Here is a 27,972-nt window from a genome sequence, read left to right on the forward strand (position 1 = left end):
AGGTAGAACCTGATATGGAAATGAGCAGACCAAACTAAAGGAACTTTCCACCACCGAATGATCATTCCAGACTCTACTTCTATTGAGAGACATATAAAAGGTAAGACAACGATCGTTATGTGTCGTAATATAGTTGATGATATTGTTATGTGTATTAATATAGTTTATGATATTGTTATGTGTATTAATATAGTTGATGATATTGTTATGTGTATTAATATAGTTGATGATATTGTTATGTGTATTAATATAGTTGATGATATTGTTATGTGTATTCATATAGTTGATGATATTGTTATGTGTATTCATATAGTTGATGATATTGTTATGTGTATTAATATAGTTGATGATATTGTTATGTGTATTCATATAGTTGATGATATTGTTATGTATATTAATATAGTTGATGATATTGTTATGTGTATTAATATAGTTGATGATATTGTTATGTGTATTAATATAGTTGATGATATTGTTATGTGTATTAATATAGTTGATGATATTGTTATGTGTATTAATATAGTTGATGATATTGTTATGTGTATTAATATAGTTGATGATATTGCTATGATATTAATATAGTTGATGATATTGTTATGTGTATTCATATAGTTGATGATATTGTTATGTGTATTAATATAGTTGATGATATTGTTATGTGTATTAATATAGTTGATGATATTGTTATTTGTATTAATATAGTTGATGATATTGTTATGTGTATTAATATAGTTGATGATATTGTTATGTGTATTAATATAGTTGATGATATTGTTATGTGTATTCATATAGTTGATGATATTGTTATGTGTATTCATATAGTTGATGATATTGTTATGTGTATTCATATAGTTGATGATATGTTTGTGGACAGTGTTATAATAGGCCTACTCTCCTTAAAATGTTTTGGATATAAATTAGATGCGTGGGGTGAATTCGTTCTGTTTCCATCTGTGTGCCCCAGGGTGATCGCTCCTACACTATCTAGAAACTAAAAGGGTTCTTTGGCTGTCCCCATAGGAGAACCCTTTGTAGAACCCTTTTTGGTCCTAGGTAGAACCCTTTTGGGTTCCATGAAGAATCCTTTCCACAGAGGGTTCTACATGGAAGCCATAAGGGTTTTACCTGGAACCCAAAAGCGTTCTCCTGTGGGGACAGCCAGAGGACCCTTTTGGAACTATTTTTTCTAAGAGTGTACTGTATCATAGGTCTATAGACTTGTCTTCTCAAAACAGGCATAAAACACAACAAGCAACAACATTTTCTCTTTCTAATCTACTGTTAACTATTTTCACTCTGGAAGGTATGCTGTTTGAAAGAGATACAAATAAATATTGTGGAAAGGCTGTGTGTTCATTAGTGCCCACCGTAGCAAAACGTTTGGCAACAGAAACCGTTTAGGTCACGTTGTACAGCGTTTGGAGCAAACTGTTTATGCAACATTTTAAAACTGTTGTCTGTGGTGTAAACTAATGAATACGACCCAGGTTGTAGCCTACAACTCGGCTGTTGATGCCTGCCTCATGCTGAAACCTGAACTTAGCCTGAGGGGTGTACTATGATGCAAGCTAGATATACTGTTTTTTCAAAGCTTATCTACATTTCAGTTAGCTTCACATTCCAGATCAGACTTCACCCATAAGAATACACAGAGTGCTAGTCATCAGGAAGGTGCTCTTTCAGCAGAACTGAAAATATCTCAACGACTTGACATGTTCTGGTTTTGAATTCAGGCTACAAGGTGAGAATCCTGCCAGGAATGATTATAAAGTGGTAGAGAAATGTAATGTCTGGTGTAATTTTAGTACAGTGAATGGAAGTAAAACACTCAGACCTAACAGTCGACTTCTACTGAGACAGGTTTGTGTCAGTCTAATCATACAAAATGGAGCTAACTGAACATGGGCAAATCAAATTCAATATATTCATATATTATAGTTCTACATTTAACATTTCATATGATAACTTAATTGTATCATAGTTTTACTATAGTGTAGTGATCCTCGCTAAATGAGCCACGTCACAATGCCAACCAAGTAACCCAATTGGCACCAGCGGCGCGATGCGTAGGTTGTTTGCCTTTTACACGTGCAACCTGGGTTCGCTTCCCTGCTCCACTGTTCGCTACATTGGTGTCAGAAGTGGTATGGTGTCTGTTAGGCCATCAGAATTCATGGTCCAGACGTGTGAGGGGTCTGAGTAGTCGAAGCACGGGACTTGCTTTTGTAGGGGACAGTGTGAGCCAGGTTACAATTCCCATTGCTGCGATGCGTAGGGTGTTTGCCTTTTTGGCCAGCGACCTGGCTTTACCGCCCTGCCCGCTGTTTACACTTAAAACCGATTTGTAGGTGATCAATCCTGCGACTGATACTATGTGAACTGATCTGAACAGGTTTAGGCTGGTCATCTAGGATATTGTAGGCTATAGCCGAGGTATAGACCTTGATCTGCATATGCTATTATACAGTAGAACCTAGCCTACTTTACATAATATAAAATCTCTTACTTGTTGCAAAAAACCTTTCTGTACGGATCACTGATCCCCCTCAGATCAATCATGTCCATTTTAGCCCTTCAGTCTACATTCTCAGATACGTTTAGAAAAGAACAGATTGAAAGAAATAGTCTACTTTTAATAAATACACATTAGCCTGAGAGAGTGGAAGGGCTGAGAGGAATGTGGCCTTGTGTTGCTGCACTGTCTATAACTACCTTAACAAACAGTAACAGGGAGATGAGGTGAAAGATATCAGTCACGACTACATGTTGTTACAGGCTTTGGTATTTCCATTTATATTTTGAGGATGGACGTTAGCACGTTGGCCGCACCTCTTGGCGCCACCTCAATAGACAGTATGCTTATGCCTGTGCTGGCTTGTCATCTCTTTAGTCAGAAGGGTTCCATCTGTTATGTGATATTGAAGAGCAGCTGGTCCAGTGTTCTGGTTGGCCTTAGAGATGTTAGAAGACTGGCACCTCTTTGTAGCTCTGCTTCTTTAAGTTGTGAACAAAGTATTTCTGTCTTGTATCTCCCAGGGTTTGGTTTGGTCTGGTTTGGTTTGTTCTGGTTTGGTCTGGTTTGGTTTGGTTTGGTTTGGTCTGGTTTAGTCTGGTTTGGTCTGGTTTGGTCTGGTTTGGTCTGGTTTGGTCTGGTCTGGTCTGGTCTGGTTTGGTTGGTTTGGTTTGGTCTGGTTTGGTTTGTTTTGTTCTGGTTTGGTTTGGTTTGGTCTGGTTTGGTCTGGTTTGGTCTGGTTTGGTCTGGTCTGGTTTGGTTGGTTTGGTTTGGTCTGGTTTGGTCTGGTTTGGTGTGGTCTGGTTTGTTCTGGTTTGGTCTGGTTTGGTTTGGTTTGGTTTGGTCTGGTCTGGTTTGGTCTGGTTTGGTCTGGTATGTTGTGGTCTGGTTAGGCCTGGTTTGGTCTGGTTTGGTCTGGTTTGGTTTGGTTTGGTTTGGTTTGGTCTGGTTTGGTCTGGTATGGTTTGGTCTGGTTTGGTCTGGTTTGGTCTGGTTTGGTGTGGTTTGGTTTGGTCTGGTTTGGTCTGGTGTGGTTTGGTTTGGTCTGGTTTGGTGTGGTCTGGTGTGGTCTGGTTTGGTTTGGTCTGGTTTGGTCTGGTTTGGTCTGGTTTGGTCTGGTTTGGTTTGGTCTGGTTTGGTCTGGTTTGGTCTGGTTTGGTTTGGTTTGCTCCACTTGTTTTTTTACTCCATATTGTAAGTTGGAGGGTTTTTATTTCAGATGTCCTCGTCTGGAGCCACTTCAATGGGCACTCATGGTGGGAGTCTTTTAGGTACCACTTTCTTGTTGCTAGTCAACATTCAGTGGACACTAGGGATTGGACGATTAAAACCGGAGGTCTGATGCGCCGTTGCAGTTTTCAAAGCACTACTGATTGGACACAACGTATCAATGCTTGTATCAAAGTGACAATACTACGTGATGATGACGGTCGAAGCTTCGGACATCACACTACCATCTGACAGCTGTCAGAAGAGCACTGACCTCTGCTGGAACCTTTGTGTTTTTATCTATACTGAACAAAAATATAAACGCAACATGTAAAGTGTTGGTCTCATGTTTCATGAGCTGAAATAAAAGATCCCAGAAATGTTCCATTCGCACAAAAAGCTTATTTCTCTCCAATTTTGTGAACAAATGTGTTAACATCCCTGTTAGTGAGCATTTATCAGTTGCCAAGATAATCCATCCACCAGACAGGGGTGGAATATCAAGAAGCTGACTAAACAGCATGATCATTACACAGGTACACCTTGTGCTGGGGACAATAAAAGGCCACTCGAAAATGTGCAGTTTTCTCACACAACACAATGCCACAGATGTCTTAGGTTTTGAGGGAGCGTGCCATTGGCATCCTGACAGCAGGAATGTCCACCAGAGCTGTTGCCAGATAATTGAATGTTAATTTCTCTACCATAAGCTGCCTCCAATGTCGTTTTAGAGAATTTGGCAGTACGTCCAACCGGCCTCACAAAATGCGAGAGATCTCACTGATTTCTCCCTGGTGCCAGTGCTTTTTTTTTTAGATGTAAAGTCTCTTTCAAACACTGACCTCTACTGGACACCTTATTTACACATTTAGTTTGATGTCTTCCAGTTTGTAGCCCCTGAATGGGAGCTCAGCAGGTAGGGACGGGAATTGGGATTTCCCATTGTTGTTTAAATAATGTGTTTTATTTAGTGTAACCTATGATAATCTTCTGTATTTAGTATCCTAAATAATACCACAGATGCATCGTTTTTGAAAACATAACTAACTAAATGTTGTTTATTAGTCCTCAAATCCATCCATTGCGTTTTCTTCAAAATTTGTTGAAAGCCCCAAAGCGTTCAGAAAGCCTCTGTTTCCCACCACTAGTGGACACCCCCATGAGTGTCTTTCAGAACCCCTCCTAAAACCACCTGTTTCGTTTTGGTTGTTGTTAGTGACTCTTTGTTAGTTCCTTCTTCTGTTTGAGAGACAATGTTTTCTTTCTTGTTGAGGAACGTAACAATGTTCATGTGAACAGCTAATCATGGCTACCCGGACTATTTGCACTGCCCCCCCACCCCATCCTTTTTGCGCTGCTGCTACTCTGTTAAGTATTTATGCATAGTCACTTTAACTCTACCCACATGTACATATTACCTCAGCTACCTCAACTAGCCGGTGCCCCCGCACATTGACTCTGCAACGGTACCCCCCTGTATATATAGCCTCCCTACTGTCACTTTATTTTACTGTATATATAGCCTCCCTACTGTCACTTTATTTTACTTCTGCTCTTTTTTTCTCAACACTTTTTTTGTTGTTGTTTTTATTCTTACTTTTTTTTTTGTTTAAAATAAATGCACTGTTGGTTAAGGGCTGTAAGTAAGCATTTCACTGTAATGTCTGCACCTGTTGTATTCGGCGCATGTGACCAATAAAATTTGATTTGATTTGATTTGATTAAATTAAATCACCCGACTGTTTGGATGTGTCTGTTAGTAAATGTTTTATTTCTAAGAGATCATGAGTAAAAGAGAACAATGGACATTCTAGAATTAGTTGTCACTGTGTTCACCACAACCAACATGCTGCATCTCTGTTTAGGGGTCAGTGGTCTAAAATGAGTCTCTCTGGGGAGAGAGAGGAGGGGGGCCCTGCCTCTAAAATGAGTCTCTCTGGGGAGAGAGAGGAGGGGGGCCCTGCCTCTAAAATGAGTCTCTCTGGGGAACATGACACCAAAGCTAAGAGGTGAGATGACAATTTATGAAGAATTTATCATGTTTATTTCCAAAATGCTATTTCCCCAAAAAAATCACATTTGTGTTTTTTTAAAATATAATTTATTACTAATATTACTTTTCTCAGATTTTTAATTCATAGATTTTAAATGTGTATGCATTTTTTTGTTGTTGTTTTCAAAACACTACATTTCCATTGTTTAGCTAGAATAAAATGTTTATATCCTGTATATATGACTGTGATATGTGGTTGTCTCACCTAGCTATCGTAAGATGAATGCACTTACAGATGCCATATCTTAATTTGACCCAGTTTCTCTCAGCAGGAAAATAATCCTGCAGCAACAGGAAATGTGAATTATTATGTGGATTATAATTAATGGACATTTTTTGTAGGGGTTGATTCATTTTTCATTATAGCAAAATAAGTCTGACATTTTGAAGTGGAAATTATAAACTTTAGAAGCCTTTTTAAACATTGAATACATTTCCAGCTGTGTGGGAAAATTCATTTTCAAATTTCAAATGTAAAAAAGAGAAAAGTAAAAAGAAAGTAAAGTAAAAGAGAACAATGGACATTCTAGAATGAGTTGTTACTGTGGTAACCACAACCAACATGCTGCATCTCTGTTTAGTTACTGTGGTAACCACAACCAACATGCTGCATCTCTGTTTAGTTACTGTGGTAACCACAACCAACATGCTGCATCTCTGTTTAGTTACTGTGGTAACCACAACCAACATGCTGCATCTCTGTTTAGGGGTCAGTGGTCTAAAATGAGTCTCTCTGGGGAGAGAGAGGAGGGGGTCCCTGCCTCTAAAATGAGTCTCTCTGGGGAACATGACACCAAAGCTAAGAGGTGAGATGACAATTTCATGAAGAATTTATTAAGTTTATTTACAAAATAAATAGCTATCTTAAAATGAATGCACTTACTGTAAATCACTCTGGATTAGAGTATCTGCTAAATCAGGAGTTCTCAATCCGGGGTCAGTGGAGGTACTGCAGGGGTTCTGCAGCACCCTGACTGGACTCGTTGCAATGGAAGACATTTGATAGAATTTTAATACGACACGACCACTTTGCCTACTCTTCATTATTGCCTAATATAATGGAATGCATATTTCTTTAACAAATTCTGATGGTTGTTACAAGCGGAATTTTGACAATATTACCGTTATACCAACACACCCGTTTAACAACTCTAAATAGCTTTGGCATCGTAGGCATCAGGGTCCCTTGTCAATAATGTTGCCTACAACTTTGCATACAATGTTCATTTTCATCGAACACATATTTCGCCCTAGATGCCTTCAATTGCCCAATTTATAGCCATGGCCAATTTATGATTCAATTTTTAACAACGTGATGTTGCGCTCCAAAGGGATAACTTGAAAAAACATGATGTAGGTAATTAAATAATCAAAAGAAAAACGTGTTTATTATACACTTAGAAAAGAAGGTTCCTTATAGAACCAAAAAAAGGCTTCTATCACTTCCTTCATATATGGAACCACTAAAAGTTATATATATTTTTGGGTTCAGTGAAGAAGAACCTCTAGAGTTCTGATCAACAAAAGGTCAATGTTTTGAGGATGTGAACCCAGCAGCCCTCCAGTGGTCAGATCAAGCCACCCGTTTTTTCCATCACCCGGCCAGTGATTCGAACCAGCCACCTTTCTGCCATAGGTCCAACTCCTGCCACAGCTCCAACTCCTTAGCCGCTGGGCGAAATCCTGAGTTAATATTCAGAAATAAGCATGAGTTAATCTGCCAAAATGAAGACAAAACGCTATGCAAACATACATGTTGTCACTTGTACATAATTATTATACATAAATCATTGCCAAAAGCACAAGACATACGGTTGCATGTAGGTCTATATTATTTATGGATTGATCATATAGAAATATAAATATATTATTTTTAACTACTCCAAGCAATTACATGTGGCGCAGGAACCACTGACTCGCTGCATTATTCTATAGTATTATCAAGACACCTGCTGTTAACTCTTAACTGGTTAGGACAGCTCATGAAGTGTCCTCAATATCTGCCGACTAGGTGGGACTAGAGGCTTCATGCATAGCTTTAATTTATACCCATAAGAGTAGAAGGCTTTATTCTCAGCACTTATACGACCAATTTTCTACTCTGAACTCTCTAACTTATTATTAACAAGGTTACGGATACTTAGTGAGCGGTAACCCTGTAGGTTTACCTCAGATAACTTATTATTAACAAGGTTACGGCTACTTGGTGAGCGCGCTCACTATTCACCTGAGTACATGTTGTGGTCACCAATAGTGAGGTGAGACACAGTTTAAGAGGCAATGGCTGGCGGATAGCCATCAAACATGTTAACCTCTTAAACAGACAGAATACATTTTGTAATTAAGAAATAACAATTTTTCTTTGAAGATTTGTTGATTCTAAATGGCTGCTGGGTAATTTGATATGCATCGAAATCTTCGTTTGTAGGCATCGGATTGAGCAAATGCTGCGCAGGTACACTGAGTTGCAAACCAAATGGGTATAATGGGGTGATTGTTGTCTGATCGGGTGGTCTAGTTCATTGATTTATAGATCTGATGCAGTTGCTACCTCAGATTATGAGCCAAGCAAGTGTCATGAATGAGTTATGTAGTAACCACAGACGGCCACAGGGAGGAGCAAGAGTGCCATAAACCCATACTGTTTTTTGACATAAAAACCCTAAACCTATCAATCAATCAAATGTATTTATAAAGCCCATTTTACATCAGCAGATGTCACAAAGTGCTATACAGAAACTCTAACCCTAGGTATAACCTATTTTAGCCCTAACCCTTAACCCTAATTCTATTTTAGTTTTAACCCTAACCACTAACCCTAGGTATAACCTATTTTAGCCTTAACCATAACCCTAATTCTAGGGTAGGGTAGCCTAGAACACTTTTAGAAACGATTTTAGTAATAATATTATCTTAGTAAATACAATTATAGTACTAAATAGCATTTTGATTATTTTGTTAATCAAAACCTGTCTAAGCGTTTTGCTGTTTTTTTGTTGTTGTTATTACTTATTTTATGATATTTATTATTGCAAGGCAGAAAGAACACTTGATAAACAAGCCACATTAGTTTAATTTTTCAAATGTGGTTTGAACTGGGTGACCTTGTAACCTCTGTGAAAGTCCAGCAATTGGCGTGGGGCAGGTTTGAGACTGATCTAAGGAATTAACAAGAAACATACAGTGAGGGAAAAAAGTATTTGATCCCCTGCTGATTTTGCCCACTGACAAAGAAATTATCAGTCTATAATTTTAATTTTAATGGAATGGTAATGTAATTTGAATGGTAGGTTTATTTGAACAGTGAGAGACAGAATAACAACAACAACAAAAATCCAGAAAAACGCATGTCAAAAATGTTATAAATTGATTTGCATTTTAATGAGGGAAATAAGTATTTGACCCCCTCTCAATCAGAAAGATTTCTGGCTCCCAGGTGTCTTTTATACAGGTAACGAGCTGAGATTAGGAGCACTGAGTGCTCCTAATCTCAGTTTATTACCTGTTTAAAAGACACCTGAGATTAGGAGCACTGAGTGCTCCTAATCTCAGCTTGTTACCTGTTTAAAAGACACCTGTCCACAGAAGCAATCAATCAATCAGATTCCAAACTCTCCACCATGGCCAAGACCAAAGAGCTCTCCAACATGTCAGGGACAAGATTGTAGACCTACACAAGGCTGGAATGGGCTACAAGACCATCGCCAAGCAGCTTGTTTGAGAAGGTGACAACAGTTAGTGCGATTATTCGCAAATGGAAGAAACACAAAAGACCTGTCAATCAACCTCGGCCTGGGGCTCCATGCAAGATCTCAACTCGTGGAGTTGCAATGATCATGAGAACGGTGAGGAATCAGCCCAGAACTACACGGGAGGATCTTGTCAATGATCTCAAGGCAGCTGGGACCATAGTCACCAAGAAAACAATTGGTGACACACTACGCCGTGAAGGACTGAAATCCTGCAGTGCCCGCAAGGTCCCCCTGCTCAAGAAAGCACATATACATGCCCGTCTGAAGTTTGCCAATGAACATCTGAATGATTCAGAGGAGAACTGGGTGAAAGTGTTGTGGTCAGATGAGACCAAAATGGAGCTCTTTGGCATCAACTCATCTCGCAATGTTTGGAGGAGGAGGAATGCTGCCTATGACCCCAAGAACATCATCCCCACCGTCAAACATGGAGGTGGAAACATTATGCTTTGGGGGTGTTTTTCTGCTAAGGGGACAGGACAACTTCACCGCATCAAAGGGACGATGGACGGGGCCATGTACCGTCAAATCTTGGGTGAGAACCTCTTTCCCTCAGCCAGGGCATTGAAAATGGGTCGTGGATGGGTATTCCAGCATGACAATGACCCAAAACACATGGCCAAGGCAACACAGGAGTGGCTCAAGAAGACTACATTAAGGTCCTGGAGTGGCCTAGCCAGTCTCCAGACCTTAATCCCATAGAAAATCTGGGGAGGGAGCTGAAGGTTCGAGTTGCCAAACATCAGCCTCGAAACCTTAATGACTTGGAGAAGATCTGCAAAGAGGAGTGGGACAAAATCCCTCCTGAGATGTGTGCAAATCTGGTGGCCAACTACAAGAAACATCTGACCTCTGTGATTGCCAACAAGGGTTTTGCCACCAAGTACTAAATCATGGATTTTTTTGTTGTTATTCTGTCTCTCACTGTTCAAATAAACCTACCATTAAAATTATAGACTGATCATGTCTTTGTCAGTGGGCAAACGTACAGAATCAGCATGGGATCAAATACTTTTTTCCCTCACTGTACACTTTATTCTCAGCTGCCTCACCAATGTCTGTTCTTGAATTAATATCATTTAATTGCTAAATATTTCCAATAGATGGTAGCATAAGACCACGAAGCATCAGTTATAGGCTACAAGTAGCAATATGATTGACATAAAATAGAATGCAACCAAAGACTATATGTCCCATGTCTAAAATAGTCACTCATTACTTTAGTTAGCTATATATCTCATATTAGGCCTGTGATGCTTTTGGAAGAGCAATTAAATAGTGACTATAGCAGGTGTTGAACCCCTGGTAAATAATCACTAGTCAGATGCTCCAACCTCAACCCTAGTATACATGCATTTGATGAAATATCTAATATTGCGATTAAACAACCTCGGAATAGAAAAGACAAGAGTGCGTCTTCCAGCCTGCCAATAAATTACATCATGCAACCCTCCCAGTTAGCAAATGTACCTCAACATGCCACTCGCTTGTGCTAGAAGGCAGAGTGCTCGCTGCTAGTTGATGAATCTGACAATGAATGTACTAGGAAAATACGTTTTTCTCGACCAGAGGTGACTAAATTAATGTTCAGGCTTATTGATAATCATTATAGTAATGAAGTATAATTTCAAAACATGAGCATAAAACAGCTAATAATAAACATGAATCATCATTATATTATTTCACAGTAATGTGTTAAATGCTTTTTCAGTCGTTCCTCTTGCGTTAGCAGTGTGGAAAGGGACAGTAAAAAGCGTGTGCAGGAGTTTTCCTGTGAGGGGGAGTGGTGGTGTATCCAGGGAGAAAACTAAACTGATCTTCTGAAATGTCATTCCTGGTCTTATGCTGCCATCTATTGGAATTATTTAGTAACTGCAGAAGTACTGAATAAAGTACATCCTTACTAGTAGTAATTACTCAGAATTTCAAAATATGACATTTTCTAGTTCATTTTACCACTTACAACCATAACATAACAATTTATAGCATAACAAACAATGAAACTGACATAAACCAAAAACACCATACATTTAGTTAACTATATATATTTACATATATATACTATTTATTTAGATGGGTGAGATTATCTGCCAAAGTAAATCCACTGTAGATAAAGAAGAGCTCTCCAGTAGGTGTACCAAAACTTTCAAAGGCCATTTTCTCAAAATTGAGGTTACAAGTTTATCATCTTTCAAAGCAGAATTACTTTCCCATTGTTCCTCAACTGTAGTGTATGATATACCTTTTTCTAGCTGAGTCTCTACTTTTATCCAATGTAAAAAAACACAATTTCAAATTTTGCTACATAAGATCAAATCGAGCCGGTCGGTCACATTTGACTGTGTAAAACCTAGCAGTACTACTTATTTCTCTGAGAGTGAGGCAGGCAGAGTGAGACAGGCCTCTGTAGCTCAGCTGGTAGAGCACGGCGCTTGTAACGCCAAGGTAGTGGGTTCGATCCCTGGGACCACCCATACACAAAAAATTTATGCACGCATGACTGTAAGTCGCTTTGGATAAAAGCGTCTGCTAAATGGCATATTATTATTATTATTATTATAATGTGTAAAACCTAGTAGTACTACTTATTTCTCTGAGAGTGAGGCAGATATATTATTACTGTGTAAAACCTAGTAGTACTACTTATTTCTCTGAGATTGAGGCAGAAATATATTATTACTGTGTAAAACTTAGCAGTACTACTTATTTCTCTGAGAGTGAGGCAGATATGTAGCATTTTGCAAAAAAACATGATTATTTGTCTCTCTGAAATGAAACCATCAAGTGATAGATTAAAAAAATATATACATGTCTGTCATTGAACAACCCCATTCCATGATTAGATAGTGAAAAAACACACCAATCTCTTTCATAATTTCTTGAAACTATAAAAGCTAATTGACGAACATTTCTGAAAATGGATATATAGCGTTTTGGAATGAAACTCTTCTTATGTTTCCCCATCTGAGCTCAGAGTAGATGAGAGACATAATGTTTGTCTCTGTTGTGTTGAAGTCCAATCAAGCAAGAGAGACCAGCCTCCCCTGTACCCAGCTGTGTGTCCATGAAGAGTGACAAGTCTATGGATCTACCTATAGTGTTTAGAGCAGGAGACTTTTCTAGTGAACAAAGGTAAGAAGAACTCATGGGTCATGGTCAGTGAGTTAAACAACACTGTCTCTAGTCATTTCTCCTCTCCCATTTTCCCATTTCTTTTGGTTGTTTTCATAATCCATAGGCTAATACTTTTTACATTTTCATAGTTCTGAAACAATATTAAACTAACGCTACATTCCCTCCCTGTGTGTGTGTGTGTGTGTGTGTGTGTGTGTGTGTGTGTGTGTGTGTGTGTGTGTGTGTGTGTGTGTGTGTGTGTGTGTGTGTGTGTGTGTGCACTCCCTGGATGAGGAGATGTAATCTTGTGTTTTGTCCCCAGAAACCAACAGGAGAGATCAGAGTCAGATATTCTCAGTGGTCAGTCTTCCCAGAGTCATCAAACAGACCTGGCCTCCATATTCAGTGTATGTGGTCCTGTTATGTACATTTGTTTTTGTTTACCTCAAGTAAAGTTGATCTGTCAATCATTCATTCATGTGTTAATGAGAAAGCATTTAGTCTCTTGCTTAACTGATTTACTTGATTTATTTCAGTTGCTTGAAGAGAATATTATGACATTTGTGAAGAACGAGCTGAAGATGTTCAAGAGGATTCTTAGTCCGGAACTCCCAGAAGGCTTTGAGAGTCAGAAGCAGGATAAGGAAGTGGTGGATGCTGAAGATGAGAAGCAGGAGAGCAGTGCCAGAGAGGGGGCTCTGAAGATCACACTGCACGTCCTGAGGAAAATGAACCAGAAGGAGCTTGCTGACACACTGGAGAAAAGTAAGAGCTGTCTGCCTCATGTTGAATGCTGTTTTAGAACATTTAAAAAGCTGTAGCTAAAGTACAGCTAAAGTAGCTGTGTAACTGTAGCAGCCTTAACACAACACCTAATGATCAAGTAGCAGCGGAATGTGTTGTGTTGATTAATTTAGAAAAGAGAAGAGGAGAGACAGAAAGAAACAGAGAGAGAGAGAGAGAGAGAGAGAGAGAGAGAGAGAGATAATACCAATAATAATATAATCAGTCACTCCAGTGTGTAATGCATTATGAAAACATTTACACATTTATAGAGACAGTTAAGAGAATACATTTTTTTAATTAAAAACTTTATAACAGTCCTACAATACTGTAGCCATTAAAACATACGTAATATTAATATCCTCTGTGTTATTTCTAGATTCAGATGAGCTTGCTGTGATTTGCCAACGTGAACTCAAATCTAATCTAAAGAAGAAGTTTCAATGTGTATTTGAGGGGATCGCTAAACAAGGAAACCCAACACTTCTCAATAAGATATACACAGAGCTCTACATCACAGAGGGTGGAACAGGAGAGGTCAATAATGAACATGAGCTGAGACAGATTGAGACAACAACCAGGAAACAAGCAAGACCAGAGACTGCAATCAAATGTAACGACATCTTCAAACCCTTAACTGGACAAGACAAACTTATCAGAACTGTGCTGACAAAGGGAGTCGCTGGCATTGGAAAAACAGTTTCTGTGCAGAAGTTCATTCTGGACTGGGCTGAAGGAAAAGCAAATCAGGATGTCCAATTTGTATTTTCATTCCCTTTTCGGGAGCTGAATTTGATGAAAAAGGAAAAACACACTTTCATTGAACTTCTCAATCACTTCTCAATGGAAACCAAAGAATCAAGAATCTCCAACTACGACAAGTACAAAGTTCTGTTCATCTTTGATGGTCTGGATGAGTGCCGACTGCCCCTAGACTTCCAGAAGAACAAGATATGCTGTGACGTCACAAAGTCAACCTCAGTGGATGTTCTGCTAACAAATCTCATCAAGGGAAATCTGCTTCCCTCTGCTCTCCTCTGGATAACTACCCGACCTGCAGCAGCCAATAAGATCCCTTCAGTGTGTGTTGACCAGGTGACAGAGGTACGAGGGTTCAATGACCCACAGAAGGAGGAGTACTTCAGGAAGAGATTCAGTGATGAGGACCTGGCCAGCAGAATCATCTCACACATAAAGACATCAAGGAGCCTCCACATCATGTGCCATATTCCAGTCTTCTGTTGGATTTCTGCAATAGTCCTTGAACACATGTTGAGTACAGACAAGAGACAAGAGATGCCCAAGACTCTGACTGAGATGTACTCACACCTTGTGGAGTTTCATACCAAACAGAAGAATGAAAAGTATCTTGGGAAAGAAGAGACAGGTCCACACTGGAATAAAGAGAGCATTCTGTCACTGGGAAAACTGGCTTTTCAACAGCTTGTGAATGGCAATCTGATTTTCTATGAAGAAGACCTGAAAGAGGCTGGCATTGATGTCAATGAAGCCTCAGTGTACTCAGGATTGTGCACACAGATCTTTAAAGAGGAATGTGGGCTGTACCAGGACAAGGTGTACTGCTTCGTGCATCTGAGCATTCAGGAGTTTCTGGCTGCTGTATTTGTGTTCCTCTCATTCTTCAACAACAATGAGAATCTAATGGCCGAACCTCAAGTTACTGAAGTTACTGTCTACAAGAGTGCTGTGGATAAAGCCTTACAAAGTGAGACAGGAAACCTGGACCTTTTCCTCCGCTTCCTTCTTGGCCTCTCACTGGAGTCCAATCAGAAGCACTTACGAGGTCTACTGACAAAGACAAGAAGCAGCTCACAGAGCCATGAAGAAACAGTCAAGTACATCAAGGAGAAGATCAGGGAGAATCCCTCTCCAGAGAGGTGCATCAATCTGTTCCACTGTCTGAATGAACTGAATGACCATTCTCTAGTGGAGGAGATCCAAAGATACCTGAGATCAGGAAGTCTCTCAGAAGAAGAACTGTCACCTGCACAGTGGTCAGCTCTGGTCTTTGTGTTGCTGACTTCAGAAAAGGAGCTGGATGTGTTTGACCCGAATAAATACTCCAGATCAGAGGAAGGTCTTCTGAGGCTGCTGCCAGTGGTCAAAGCCTCCAGAGCTGCTCTGTGAGTACATAAAATGACATTTAAGTACTAATCATCAGGAAGAAATATTCAGTTTAGAGAAAAATATATATTATAATATGTATATAATATATTATATTATATTGAAAAACTTACTGAATCAATGCATTGATGTTCACATTAGTATAACAATATGACCATACAATTCTAGGAGACGGAAGATTAATATATATGTTGTTTAAGAGAATAAACCAAATGCATCTGCCATTGTCCTTCTACACTACTGGTGTTAAATTAACAGTGTGTTTGTGAAATCATTATGATCTCTTTGCAGGCTGTCATTCTGTGGACTCACAGAGAAAGGCTGTACTTCTCTGGTCTCAGCTCTGAAGTCAAACCCCTCACACCTGAGAGAGCTGGATCTGAGTAACAATGTCATGAAGGATTCAGGAGTGAAGCTGCTCTCTGCTGGACTGGGGAATCCCCACTGTAAACTGGAGACTCTGAGGTCAGTATTCCTGTAGTTGGTCAACAAGTGATAACTGTTCACCAGATCCACATGTGTTTACCAGGCACACATAGTCCACACCATATGTGTTTGGACAGTGAAGCTTACAGTTTTACATTTGGTGCTATGCTCCACCATTTTGGATTTCAGATTGAATGTTTCATTATAGAATGTCACCTTTTATTTGATGTTAATGGTGAGAGGTTAGGATGTTTTGTTGTAGCCTCTGTAACTTTCTCACTCATTATTATTCATGATTCATTCATAATCTTTCTCAATCATGGCATCATTAGGATTCATTCAGTAGTGTTTAGAAACATGTTATCTACTCACAGAAAGAAAATTACTCAACACCAAAGAATAGCAGTGTGGTTTTAATATGATTTGACTCTTTACAGGCTGTCAGGCTGTCTAGTCACAGAGGAAGGATGTGCTTCTCTGGTCTCAGCTCTGAAGTCAAACCCCTCACACCTGAGAGAGCTGGATCTGAGTAACAATGACCTGAAGGATTCAGGAGTGAAGCTGCTCTCTGCTGGACTGGGGAATCCTCACTGTAAACTGGAGACTCTGAGGTCAGTATTCCTGTATCACTAAATGAACAAACACTCATTGGACACACACACACACTGGACACGGACACACACACACACACACACACACACACACACACACACACACACACACACACACACACACTCATTGGACACACACACACACTGGACACGGACACACACACACTGGACACGGACACACACACACACACTGGACACACACACACACACAAGGATTAATTTAGTAGTGTTTAGAAACATGTAATCTACTGTTAATAATGATACATTAATTCATGTATATACAGTACCAGTCAAAAGTTTGGACACACCTACTCATTCAAGGGTTTGTCTTTATTTTTAATATTTTTTCCATTGTAGAATAATAGTGAAGACATTAAAACTATGAAATAACAAATATGGAATAATGTAGTAACCAAAAAAGTGTTAAACAAATGAAAATATATTTTATATTTGAAATTCTTAAAATAGCCACCCTTTACCTTGATGACAGCTTTGCACACTCTTGGCATTCTCTCAACCAGCTTCACCTGGAATGCTTTTCCAACAGTCTTGAAGGAGTTCCCACATATGCTGAGCACTTGTTGGCTGCTTTTCCTTCACTCTGCGATCCAACTCATCCCAAACCATCTCAGTTGGGTTGAGGTCGGGGATTGTGGAGGCCAGGTCATCTGATGCAGCACTCAATCCCTCTCCTTACACAGTCTGGATGTGTGTTGGGTCATTGTCCTGTTGAAAAACAAATGATAGTCCAACTAAGCACAAACCAGATGGGATGGCGTGACGCTGCAGAATGCTGTGGTAGCCATGCTGGTTAAGTGTGCCTTGAATTCTAAATAAATCACAGACAGTGTCACCAGCAAAGCACCCCCACACCATAACACCTCCTCCTCCATGCTTTACGGTGGGAACTACACATGCCGAGATCATCCGTTCACCCACACCGCTTCTCACAAAGACACGGCGGTTGGAACCAAAAATCTCAAATTTGGACTCCAGGCCAAGGAACAAATGTCCACCTGTGTAATGTCCATTGCTTGTGTTTCTTGGCCCAAGCAGGTCTCTTCTTATTATTGGTGTCCTTTAGTAGTGGTTTCTTTGCAGCAATTCGACCATGAAAGCCTGATTCACACAGTCCCCTCTGCACAGTTGATGTTGAGCTGTGTCTGTGACTTGAACTCTGTGAAGAATTTATTTGGGCTGCAATTTCTGAGGCTGGTAACTCTAATGAACTTATCCTCTGCAGCAGAGGTAACTTTGGGTCTTCCATTCCTGTGGCGGTCCTCATGAGAGCCAGTTTCATCATAGCGCTTGATATTTTTTGCGACTGCACTTGAAGAAACTTTAAAAGTTCTTAAAATGTTCCTTCTTGAATGACCGTCTTGTCTTAAAGTAATGGTGGACTGTCATTTCTCTTTGCTTATTTGAGCTGTTCTTGCCATAATATGTACTTGGTCTTTTACCAAATAGGGCTATCTTCTGTATACCCCCCTACCTTGTCACAACACAACTGATTGGCTCAAACGCATTAAGAAGGAAATAAATTCAGCGAATTAACTTTTAAGAAGGCACACCTGTGTATTGAAATGCATTCCAGGTGACTACCTCATGAAGCTGGTTGAGAGTATGCCAAGAGTGTGCAAAGCTGTCATCAAGGCAAAGGGTGGCTATTTGAAGAATCTAAAATCTTAAATATATTTTGATTTGTTTAACACTTTTTTGGTTACTACATGATTCCATATGTGTTATTTCATAGTTTTGATGTCTTCACTATTATTCTACAATGTAAAAAAAATGTAAAAATAAAGAAAAACCCTTGAATGAGTAGGTGTGTCCAAACTTCTGACTGGTAGTGTACATGGCATGACAATGACAGCCAGAAGAGTTGGTTTAAACAGATCTGAATCAGGAAACTAAGAGTTGGTTTAAACAGATCTGAATCAGTCAAAACTCTTCGCTGCTCTGGCACCCCAATGGTGGAACAAGCTCCCTCACGACGCCAGGACAGCACAGTCACTGACCACCTTCCGGAGACACTTGAAACCCTACCTCTTTAACGAATACCTGGGATAGTATAAAAGTAATCCTTCTACCCCCCCCTACCCCACCCCCACAAAAAAAAAATAATAATAATAATAATAATAATTGTAAAGTGGTCATCCCACTGGCTATCATAAGGTGAATGCACCAATTTGTAAGTCGCTCTGGATAAGAGCGTCTGCTAAATGATGTAAATGTAAATGTTTAAACAGATCTGAATCAGGAAACTAAGACTTGGTTTAAACAGATCTGAATCAGGAAACTAAGAGTTGGTTTAAACAATGTAGAAAATAGTTTTTTAAAAACTAAACAAAAACTTGAATGAGAATAGGTGTGTCCAAACTTTTGACTGGTAGTAGTGTGTATATACATATATGAATAGATATGGCAGGTTTCAGGACTCTGATGTATCTGAAAATGTTTAAAAAATATATTTTCACCACCAAAGAATTGCAGTGTGTTTTTAATATGATTTGACTCTTTGCAGGCTGTCAGGCTGTCTAGTCACAGAGGAAGGCTGTGCTTCTCTGGTCTCAGCTCTGAAGTCAAACCCCTCACACCTGAGAGAGCTGGATCTGAGCTACAATCACCCAGGAGACTCAGGAGTCAGACTGCTCTCTGCTGGACTGGAGGATCCACACCTCAAACTGGAGAAACTCAAGTATGTAGAGGGTTTATGTCAATGTTCATATCAGACATGTTGGAGTTATCAGGCGAGTTAAGACAAACATTCTGACCACCACTTGGACTAAGTTATATGCTGTGTGTGTGTGTGTGTCCAGTGTGTATGTGTGCACGTGTATCAGTGTATCACACACACACATACACTGGACACACATGCAAGCGCAAACAATGAACACACACACAAACACACTGGACACACACAGACTGGAAACACACACACACTGGACAAACACACACTGGACACATACACACAAAGGACACATACACACACACACTGGTCACACACACACACACACACACACACACACACACACATACTGGACACACACACACACACACACACAGTGGCCCCACAAACACACACAAAGGAAACACATACACACTGGACAGACACACTGGGCACACACACACACAAACTGGAAACACACACACACACAAACTCACACGGGGACACACACACTCACACTGGACACACACACATACATTTACATTTACGTCATTTAGCAGACGCTCTTATCCAGAGCGACTTACAAGTTGGTGCATTCACCCTATAGCCAGTGGGATAACCACTGGGGGGGTAGAAGGATTACTTTATCCTATCCCAGGTATTCCTTAAAGAGGTGGGGTTTCAAATGTCTCCGGAAGGTGGTGAGTGACTCCGCTGTTCTGGCGTCGTGAGGGAGCTTGTTCCACCATTGGGGTGCCAGAGCAGCGAACAGTTTTGACTGGGCTGAGCGGGAACTATGCTTCCGCAGAGGAAGGGGAGCCAGCAGGCCAGAGGTGGATGAACGCAATGCCCTCGTTTGGGTGTAGGGACTGATCAGAGCCTGAAGGTACAGAGGTGCCGTTCCCCTCACAGCTCCATAGGCAAGCACCATGGTCTTGTAACAGATGCGAGCTTCAACTGGAAGCCAGTGGAGTGTGCGGAGGAGCGGGGTGACGTGAGAGAACTTGGGAAGGTTGAACACCAGACGGGCTGCGGCATTCTGGATGAGTTGTAGGGGTTTAATGGCACAGGCAGGGAGCCCAGCCAACAGCGAGTTGCAGTAATCCAGACGGGAGATGACAAGTGCCTGGATTAGGACCTGTGCCGCTTCCTGTGTAAGGCAGGGTCGTACTCTTCGAATGTTGTAGAGCATGAACCTGCAGGATCGGGTCACCGCCTTGATGTTAGCGGAGAAATTCAGGGTGTTGTCCAGGGTCACGCCAAGGCTCTTCGCACTCTGGGAGGAGGACACAATGGAGTTGTCAACCGTGATGGCGAGATCATGGAACGGGCAGTCTTTCCCCGGGAGGAAGAGCAGCTCCGTCTTGCCAAGGTTCAGCTTGAGGTGGTGATCCGTCATCCATACTGATATGTCTGCCAGACATGCAGAGATGCGATTCGCCACCTGGTTATCAGAAGGGGGAAAGGAGAAGATTAGTTGTGTATCGTCAGCGTAGCAATGATAGGAGAGGCCATGTGAGGATATGACAGAGCCAAGTGACTTGGTGTATAGGGAGAATAGGAGAGGGCCTAGAACTGAGCCCTGGGGGACACCAGTGGTGAGAGCACGTGGTGCGGAGACAGCTTCTCGCCACGCCACTTGGTAAGAGCGACCGGTCAGGTAGGACGCAATCCAGGAGTGAGCCGCGCCGGAGATGCCCAGCTCGGAGAGTGTGGAGAGGAGGATCTGATGGTTCACAGTATCAAAGGCAGCAGACAGGTCTAGAAGGACAAGAGCAGAGGAGAGAGAGTTAGCTTTAGCAGTGCGGAGAGCCTCCGTGACACAGAGAAGAGCAGTCTCAGTTGAATGACCAGTCCTGAAACCTGACTGGTTTGGATCAAGAAGGTCATTCTGAGAGAGATAGCAAGAGAGTTGGCTAAAGACGGCACGCTCAATAGTTTTGGAAAGAAAAGAAAGAAGGGATACTGGTCTGTAGTTGTTGACATCAGTGGGATCGAGTGTTGGTTTTTTGAGAAGGGGTGCAACTCTCGCTCTCTTGAAGACGGAAGGGACATAGCCAGCGGTCAAGGATGAGTTGATCAGCGAGGTGAGGTAGGGGAGAAGGTCACCGGAGATGGTCTGGAGAAGAGAGGAGGGGATGGGGTCAAGCGGGCAGGTTGTTGGGCGGCCTGCAGTCACAAGTCGCAAGATTTTATCTGGAGAGAGAGGGGAGAAAGAAGTCAAAGCATAGGGTAGGGCAGTGTGAGCAGGACCAGCAGTGTCATTAGACTTAACAAACGAAGATCGGATGTCGTCAACCTTCTTTTCAAAGTGGTTGACGAAGTCATCCACAGAGAGCGAGGAGGGGGGGGGGGGGGGCAGGATTCAGCAGGGAGGAGAATGTGGCAAAGAGCTTCCTAGGGTTAGAGGCAGATGCTTGGAATTTAGAGTGGTAGAAAGTGGCTTTAGCAGCAGAAACAGATGAAGAAAATGTAGAGAGGAGGGAGTGAAAAGATGCCAGGTCGGCAGGGAGTTTAGTTTTCTTCCATTTCCGCTCCGCTGCCCGGAGCTCTGTTCTGTGAGCTCGCAATGAGTCATCAAGCCACGGAGCTGGAGGGGAGGACCGAGCCGGCCTGGAGGATAGGGGACACAGAGAGTCAAAGGATGCAGAAAGGGAGGAGAGGAGGGTTGAGGAGGCAGAATCAGGAGATTGGAGGGAGAAGGTTTGAGCAGAGGGAAGAGATGATAGGATGGAAGAGGAGAGAGTAGTGGGAGAGAGAGAGCGAAGGTTGCGGCGGTGCATTACCATCTGTGTAGGGGCAGAGTGAGTAGTGTTGGAGGAGAGCGAGAGAGAAAAGGATACAAAGTAGTGGTCGGAGACATGGAGTGGAGTTGCAGTGAGATTAGTAGAAGAGCAGCATCTAGTAAAGATGAGGTCAAGCGTATTGCCTGCCTTGTGAGTAGGGGGGGACGGTGAGAGGGTGAGGTCAAAAGAGGAGAGGAGTGGAAAGAAGGAGGCAGAGAGAAATGAGTCAAATGTAGACGTAGGGAGGTTGAAATCCCCCAAAACTGTGAGGGGTGAGCCATCCTCAGGAAAGGAACTTATCAAGGCATCAAGCTCATTGATGAACTCTCCAAGGGAACCTGGAGGGCGATAGATGACAAGGATATTAAGCTTAAATGGGCTAGTGACTGTGACAGCATGGAATTCAAATGAGGAGATAGACAGATGGGTTAGGGGAAAAATTGAGAATGTCCACTTGGGAGAGATGAGGATTCCTGTGCCACCACCCCTCTGACCAGATGCTCTCGGGGTATGCGAGAACACATGGTCAGACGAGGAGAGAGCAGTAGGAGTAGCAGTGTTTTCAGTGGTAATCCATGTTTCCGTCAGCGCCAGGAAGTCGAGGGACTGGAGGGTAGCATAGGCTGGGATGAAGTCAGCCTTGTTGGCAGCAGAACGGCAGTTCCAGAGGCTGCCTGAGACCTGGAACTCCAGGTGGGTGGTGCGTGCAGGGACCACCAGGTTAGAGAGGCAGCAGCCACGCGGTGTGAGGCGTTTGTATAGCCTGTGCGGAGAGGAGAGAACAGGGATAGGCAGAGGCATAGTTGACAGGCTGCAGAAAATGGCTACAATAATGCAAAGGAGATCGGAATGAAATGAACTAAACATCTGCGAAAGGAGAGAGCGGGGCCTCCCTCACCACAACACCCAAATATAACTCTCCCAACTTCCACCTCAGAAACTATAATTGTTGTAAACTACAGCGGTTCAATGTTTCTAGGATTAGACTAACTTAGTTTATTCAGCTAGCTAACTAGGTACAGTATTCTTCCGTGAAAATCGTCCAGGGCACCTAGTCATAAGACGCCACAGCCAGCTAGCATGCCGGACTCCAACAACACGGTTTAGCACCAATACTCGGCCACAACAAACCACCAGTGTGTCAACACGCCAAGCAGATTGTTCGTGTCCGTGTCTAACGTTGTGTGTTAGTCCCGACAGCTTGAGCGAGTCCGTCGTCAACTTATTCAGCCAGTTAGTTAGCTAGAATAGTTAGCATACTAGCTAGCCATTGCTTTCAGACAAAGAAGAAACCCCTCCTTTCACGGCACGAACACACAGAGAGAGCAAAACTAACGTTAACTAGTCACCCATGTCCCGAATTCCTTGGACGACTCTAGCTACCAATATGTAAAAATAAAACACAAATGTAGGTTATGACTTACCCCTAGCAGCTACTGTTAGCTAGCCAAGTGCAAAGCTAGCCACTGAATTGACTCAGCCAGTTCGCGTCTGTTCGCCAGGACGTTCCAGCTATTGTTTACTAGTTGCTATCCAGGTAGCAACAAGCTAGCTAAATTTCAAGCACAGTAGCCACTTACTACCTAACGTTAACGGTTCAGACAATGAGGTTAGAAAACAGCTGAATGGTAGGCAATTATTGTATGGATAATTGTAGGCAGCCAGCTGGCGTAATTACAGGCACTCTCAGGCGTGAAACAACTATACCGTTGCTGATAGCTAGTTAATTAGCTAGCTAGAATAGTTAGCAAACTAGCTAGCCATTGCTTTCAGACAAAGAAGAACCTCTCCTTTCACGGCACGAATACACAGAGAGAGCCAAACTAACGTTAACTAGTCACCCATGTCCCGAATTCCTTGAGCGACTCGGGCTATCAATATGTAAAAAAACAAAACACAAGTGTAGGTTATGACTTACCCCTAGCAGCTAGTGTTAGCTAGCCAAGTGCAAAGCTAGCCACTGAATTGACTCAGCCAGTTCGCGTCTGTTCGCTCAGTCGTTCCAGCTATTGTTTACAAGTAGCTATCCAGGTTGCAACAAGCTTGCTAATTTTCAAGCGCAGTAGCCACTTGCTACCTAACGTTAACGGTTCAGACAATGAGGTTAGAAAACAGCTGAATGGTAGGCAATTATTGTATGTAATTATTGTAGGCAGCCAGCTGGCGTAATTATAGGCACTCTCAGGCGTGAAACAACTATACCGTTGCTAATAGCCACTCGCCAGCTAGTCCAGGTGGTGAGTTAGCTAGCTAGCTAGCTTCGTGCTACACCCGGCACCGCGAATACAATACTTAACCTACAATACAACATAAGGAGACACAGAGCACTTGTGTTGGGCATAACTAAGGGGCAGGCCTAGTGAGACAGATGAGCTTAATGTCTGTCTGTCTGTCTGTCTGTCTTGTCTGTCTTCCTGTCCGTCCGTCCGCTTGCCCGCCCGTTCGTCTGCCTGTCTGTCAGTCTCACTGTCTGTCGATTTATCTCTCTACTCACGATCTCGCGTCTCCGTAGAAGCGGCCAGGTCCAGCGGAGTCCGTCCATTCTTGTCCATGTGGTCTATGACCGCACCCACATACACACACACACACTGGACACACACACACACACTGGACACACACACACACTGGACACACACACACACACTGGACACACACACACACACTAGACACACACACACATACTGGAAACACACACACACTGGACACACACACTGGGCGCACACACACACACACACACTGGACACACACTCTGAACACACACACTGGACACACACACACACTGGACACAAACTGGACACATACACACACAATCACACTCACACGGACACACACACATACATTCACACTGGACACACACACACACACTGGACAAACACACACACACACACACCGGAAACACAAACACACTGGACACACACACACACACACACACTCACACTGGACACACACACACACACTCAAACTGGACACACACACACACACAATGGACACACACACACACACTGGACACACACACACACACACACACTGGAGCCACACACACTCACTCACACTGGAAAACTGGAGAAAAAAAATGGACACACTCACACACACGCTGGACACACACACACACACACATCCTTGACACACACACACACTGGACACACACACACACACACTCAAACTGGAGACACACACACACACTGGACACACACACACACACACACACACACACACACACACACACACACTGGAAACACACAAACTGGAAACACACACACTGGAAACACACACACTGGACAAAAACACACACACATACACACACTGGATCACACACACACACACACTCACACTGGAGACACACACACACACTGGACACATACACACACGCACACATTCACACACACACACACTGGACACACACACACACTGGACACATACACACACACACACACACACACACACTGGACACACACACACACACAACCTGAACACACAAACTCACACAAACTGGACCAACACACACTAACACACTGCATCCACACACACACACACACATTGGAAAAAACACACTAGACACACACACAAACGCTGGACAAACACACACACACACTGGACACACACACACGCACACACACACACACACTGGACACACACACACACACACACACTGGACACACACACACACACGCACTGGACACACAAACACACACACACACACACTGGACACACACACACACTCACACACACTCACCCACCCACACACACAAACTGGAAAAAAACACAGTAGACACACACACACACACGCTGGACACACACACTCGCACACATACACACACAAACAAACACACTGGACAAACACACACACAAAAAGGAAAAACACACACTCACACAGGACACACACACACACACACACACACACACACACACACACTGGATCCATACATACACACACTAGACACACACACATACTGGACAAACACACACTGGACACACACACACATACACTGGACACACACACACACACATACACTGGACACACACACACTGGACACACGCACACACACACTGGACACACACACACACACTGGACACATTCACAAAAAGGACGCACACTGGACACACACACACACTTGTCCCACACACACACTCACACTGGACAAATACACACACAAAAAGGACACATACACAAAAAGTACACACACAGGACACAAACACTGGACACACACACACACACACACACACACACACACACACACACACACACTTGGACAAAGTTATATGCTGACTGTGTGTGTGTGTGTGTGTGTGTGTGTGTGTGTGTGTGTGTGTGTGTGTGTGTGTGTGTGTGTGTGTGTGTGTGTGTGTGTGTGTGTGTGTGTGTGAGTTCAGGTGTATCCCTCAATGACTGTCTGTTCTTCTGCTTACCGCTACAGTGTGGAACATGGTGGAGAGAACACAATGAAACCTGGACTTAGAAAATGTGAGTGTTGACTGCTGTGAAGAATATGACTAAGAATAAGTCTTAATTCAAGTGAAGTCAAAGTCAAAGACCACCATCATTACTTACTTGGTCATATTAAATATCAGCTGTAGTTCTACAGAAGCACAAATCAGGGACACCAAAGTTTACAAAGAGTTGCTTTGACAATGTGTGTGTCTGTGTGTGGCGTGTTCCTGTTACATTAGAAATGTGTGTGTGTGTGTTCATGCATGAAGATGTGTGTGTGTGTGTGTGTGTTCAGGATGTGTGTGTGTTCATGCATGCATACAGGTGTGAGTGTGTGTTCAATGTGTTAGTGTGTGTACAGGATGTGTGTGTGTGTTCAGGATGTGTGTTTGTGTGTAATTAATGGGAATAAGTGTGTTTTATATTACCATACAGTATAACATATGATCATTCAACAAGTCTCAAGTTACCTTAACTTCTCCTTTTGATAACTAGAAACATCTACATTAAATGAATTAGTGAAAAATGAGTTAACATTCTAATGTGAATGATGATGATTTCTAATATTGTGTCTGGTTTCATCCATCAGATGTCTGTGATCTCACACTGGACCGAAACACAGTAAACATATTCCTTTCTCTGTCTGAGGAGAACAGAAAGGTGACATGTAGGAGAGAGAAGCAGCCGTATCCTGATCACCCAGAGAGATTTGAGGACTGTGGGCAGGTGCTGTGTAGAGAGGGTCTGACTGGGCGCTGTTACTGGGAGGTAGTGGACCAACACACACTAACACACTGCATCCACACACACACACACACATTGGAAAAAACACACTAGACACACACACAAACGCTGGACAAACACACACACACACTGGACACACACACACGCACACACACACACACACTGGACACACACACACACACACACACTGGACACACACACACACACGCACTGGACACACAAACACACACACACACACACTGGACACACACACACACTCACACACACTTCTCTCTCCTACATGTCACCTTTCTGTTCTCCTCAGACAGGACTGTGGGCAGGTGCTGTGTAGAGAGGGTCTGACTGGGCGCTGTTACTGGGAGGTAGAGTGGAGTGGGAGAAGGGCTGTTATAGGAGTGACATATAAAGGAATCAGCAGGAGAGGATGGGGTGATGACTGTGGGATTGGATACAATGACAAGTCCTGGAGTCTGTACTGCTCTGACAACAGCTACTCTGCCTGGCACAATAATAACCCCACTACCATAGACGTCCCCTCCTCCAGCTCCCACAGAGTAGGAGTGTATCTGGACTGGCCAGCCGGCACTCTGTCCTTCTACAGAGTCTCCTCTGACACACTGACCCACCTGAGCACATTCCACTCCACATTCACTGAGCCCCTCTATCCAGGGTTTAGGGTTTGGGATGTTGACTCCTCAGTGTCCCTGTAAATAATAACCATGGTAACACTGACACACACA

At 42.4% G+C, this 27,972-nt stretch overlaps 1 protein-coding gene across 1 annotated transcript; it reads left to right on the forward strand.

Moving 5' to 3' along the window:
• Positions 1-27,972, forward strand: LOC311141108 (NLR family CARD domain-containing protein 3-like). The gene is made up of 12 exons (XM_084176372.1): positions 1-100; positions 5,587-5,730; positions 6,482-6,580; positions 12,542-12,658; positions 12,963-13,047; positions 13,177-13,405; positions 13,803-15,562; positions 15,867-16,040; positions 16,466-16,605; positions 19,130-19,244; positions 27,140-27,214; positions 27,553-27,972. The coding sequence occupies exons 2-12, from the start codon at positions 5,603-5,605 to the stop codon at positions 27,940-27,942; spliced, it is 3,312 nt and encodes a 1,103-aa protein (XP_084032498.1). The 5' UTR covers positions 1-100; positions 5,587-5,602; the 3' UTR covers positions 27,943-27,972.

The sequence above is a fragment of the Coregonus lavaretus genome (assembly GCF_964263955.1).
Source record: "Coregonus lavaretus genome assembly, chromosome: 2".
Lineage (NCBI taxonomy): Eukaryota > Metazoa > Chordata > Actinopteri > Salmoniformes > Salmonidae > Coregonus > Coregonus lavaretus.

Excerpts from the sequence above, each read along its gene's own strand:
- LOC311141108 (XM_084176372.1), top strand. The coding sequence starts at position 5,603 with ATGAGTCTCTCTGGGGAGAGAGAGGAGGGGGGCCCTGCCTCTAAAATG. Across the intron at positions 12,659-12,962 it reads GACTTTTCTAGTGAACAAAG|AAACCAACAGGAGAGATCAG; the intron begins GTAAGAAGAACT and ends TTTTGTCCCCAG. Across the intron at positions 16,041-16,465 it reads TGGAGACTCTGAGGTCAGTA|GCTTCTCTGGTCTCAGCTCT; the intron begins TTCCTGTAGTTG and ends GAGGAAGGATGT.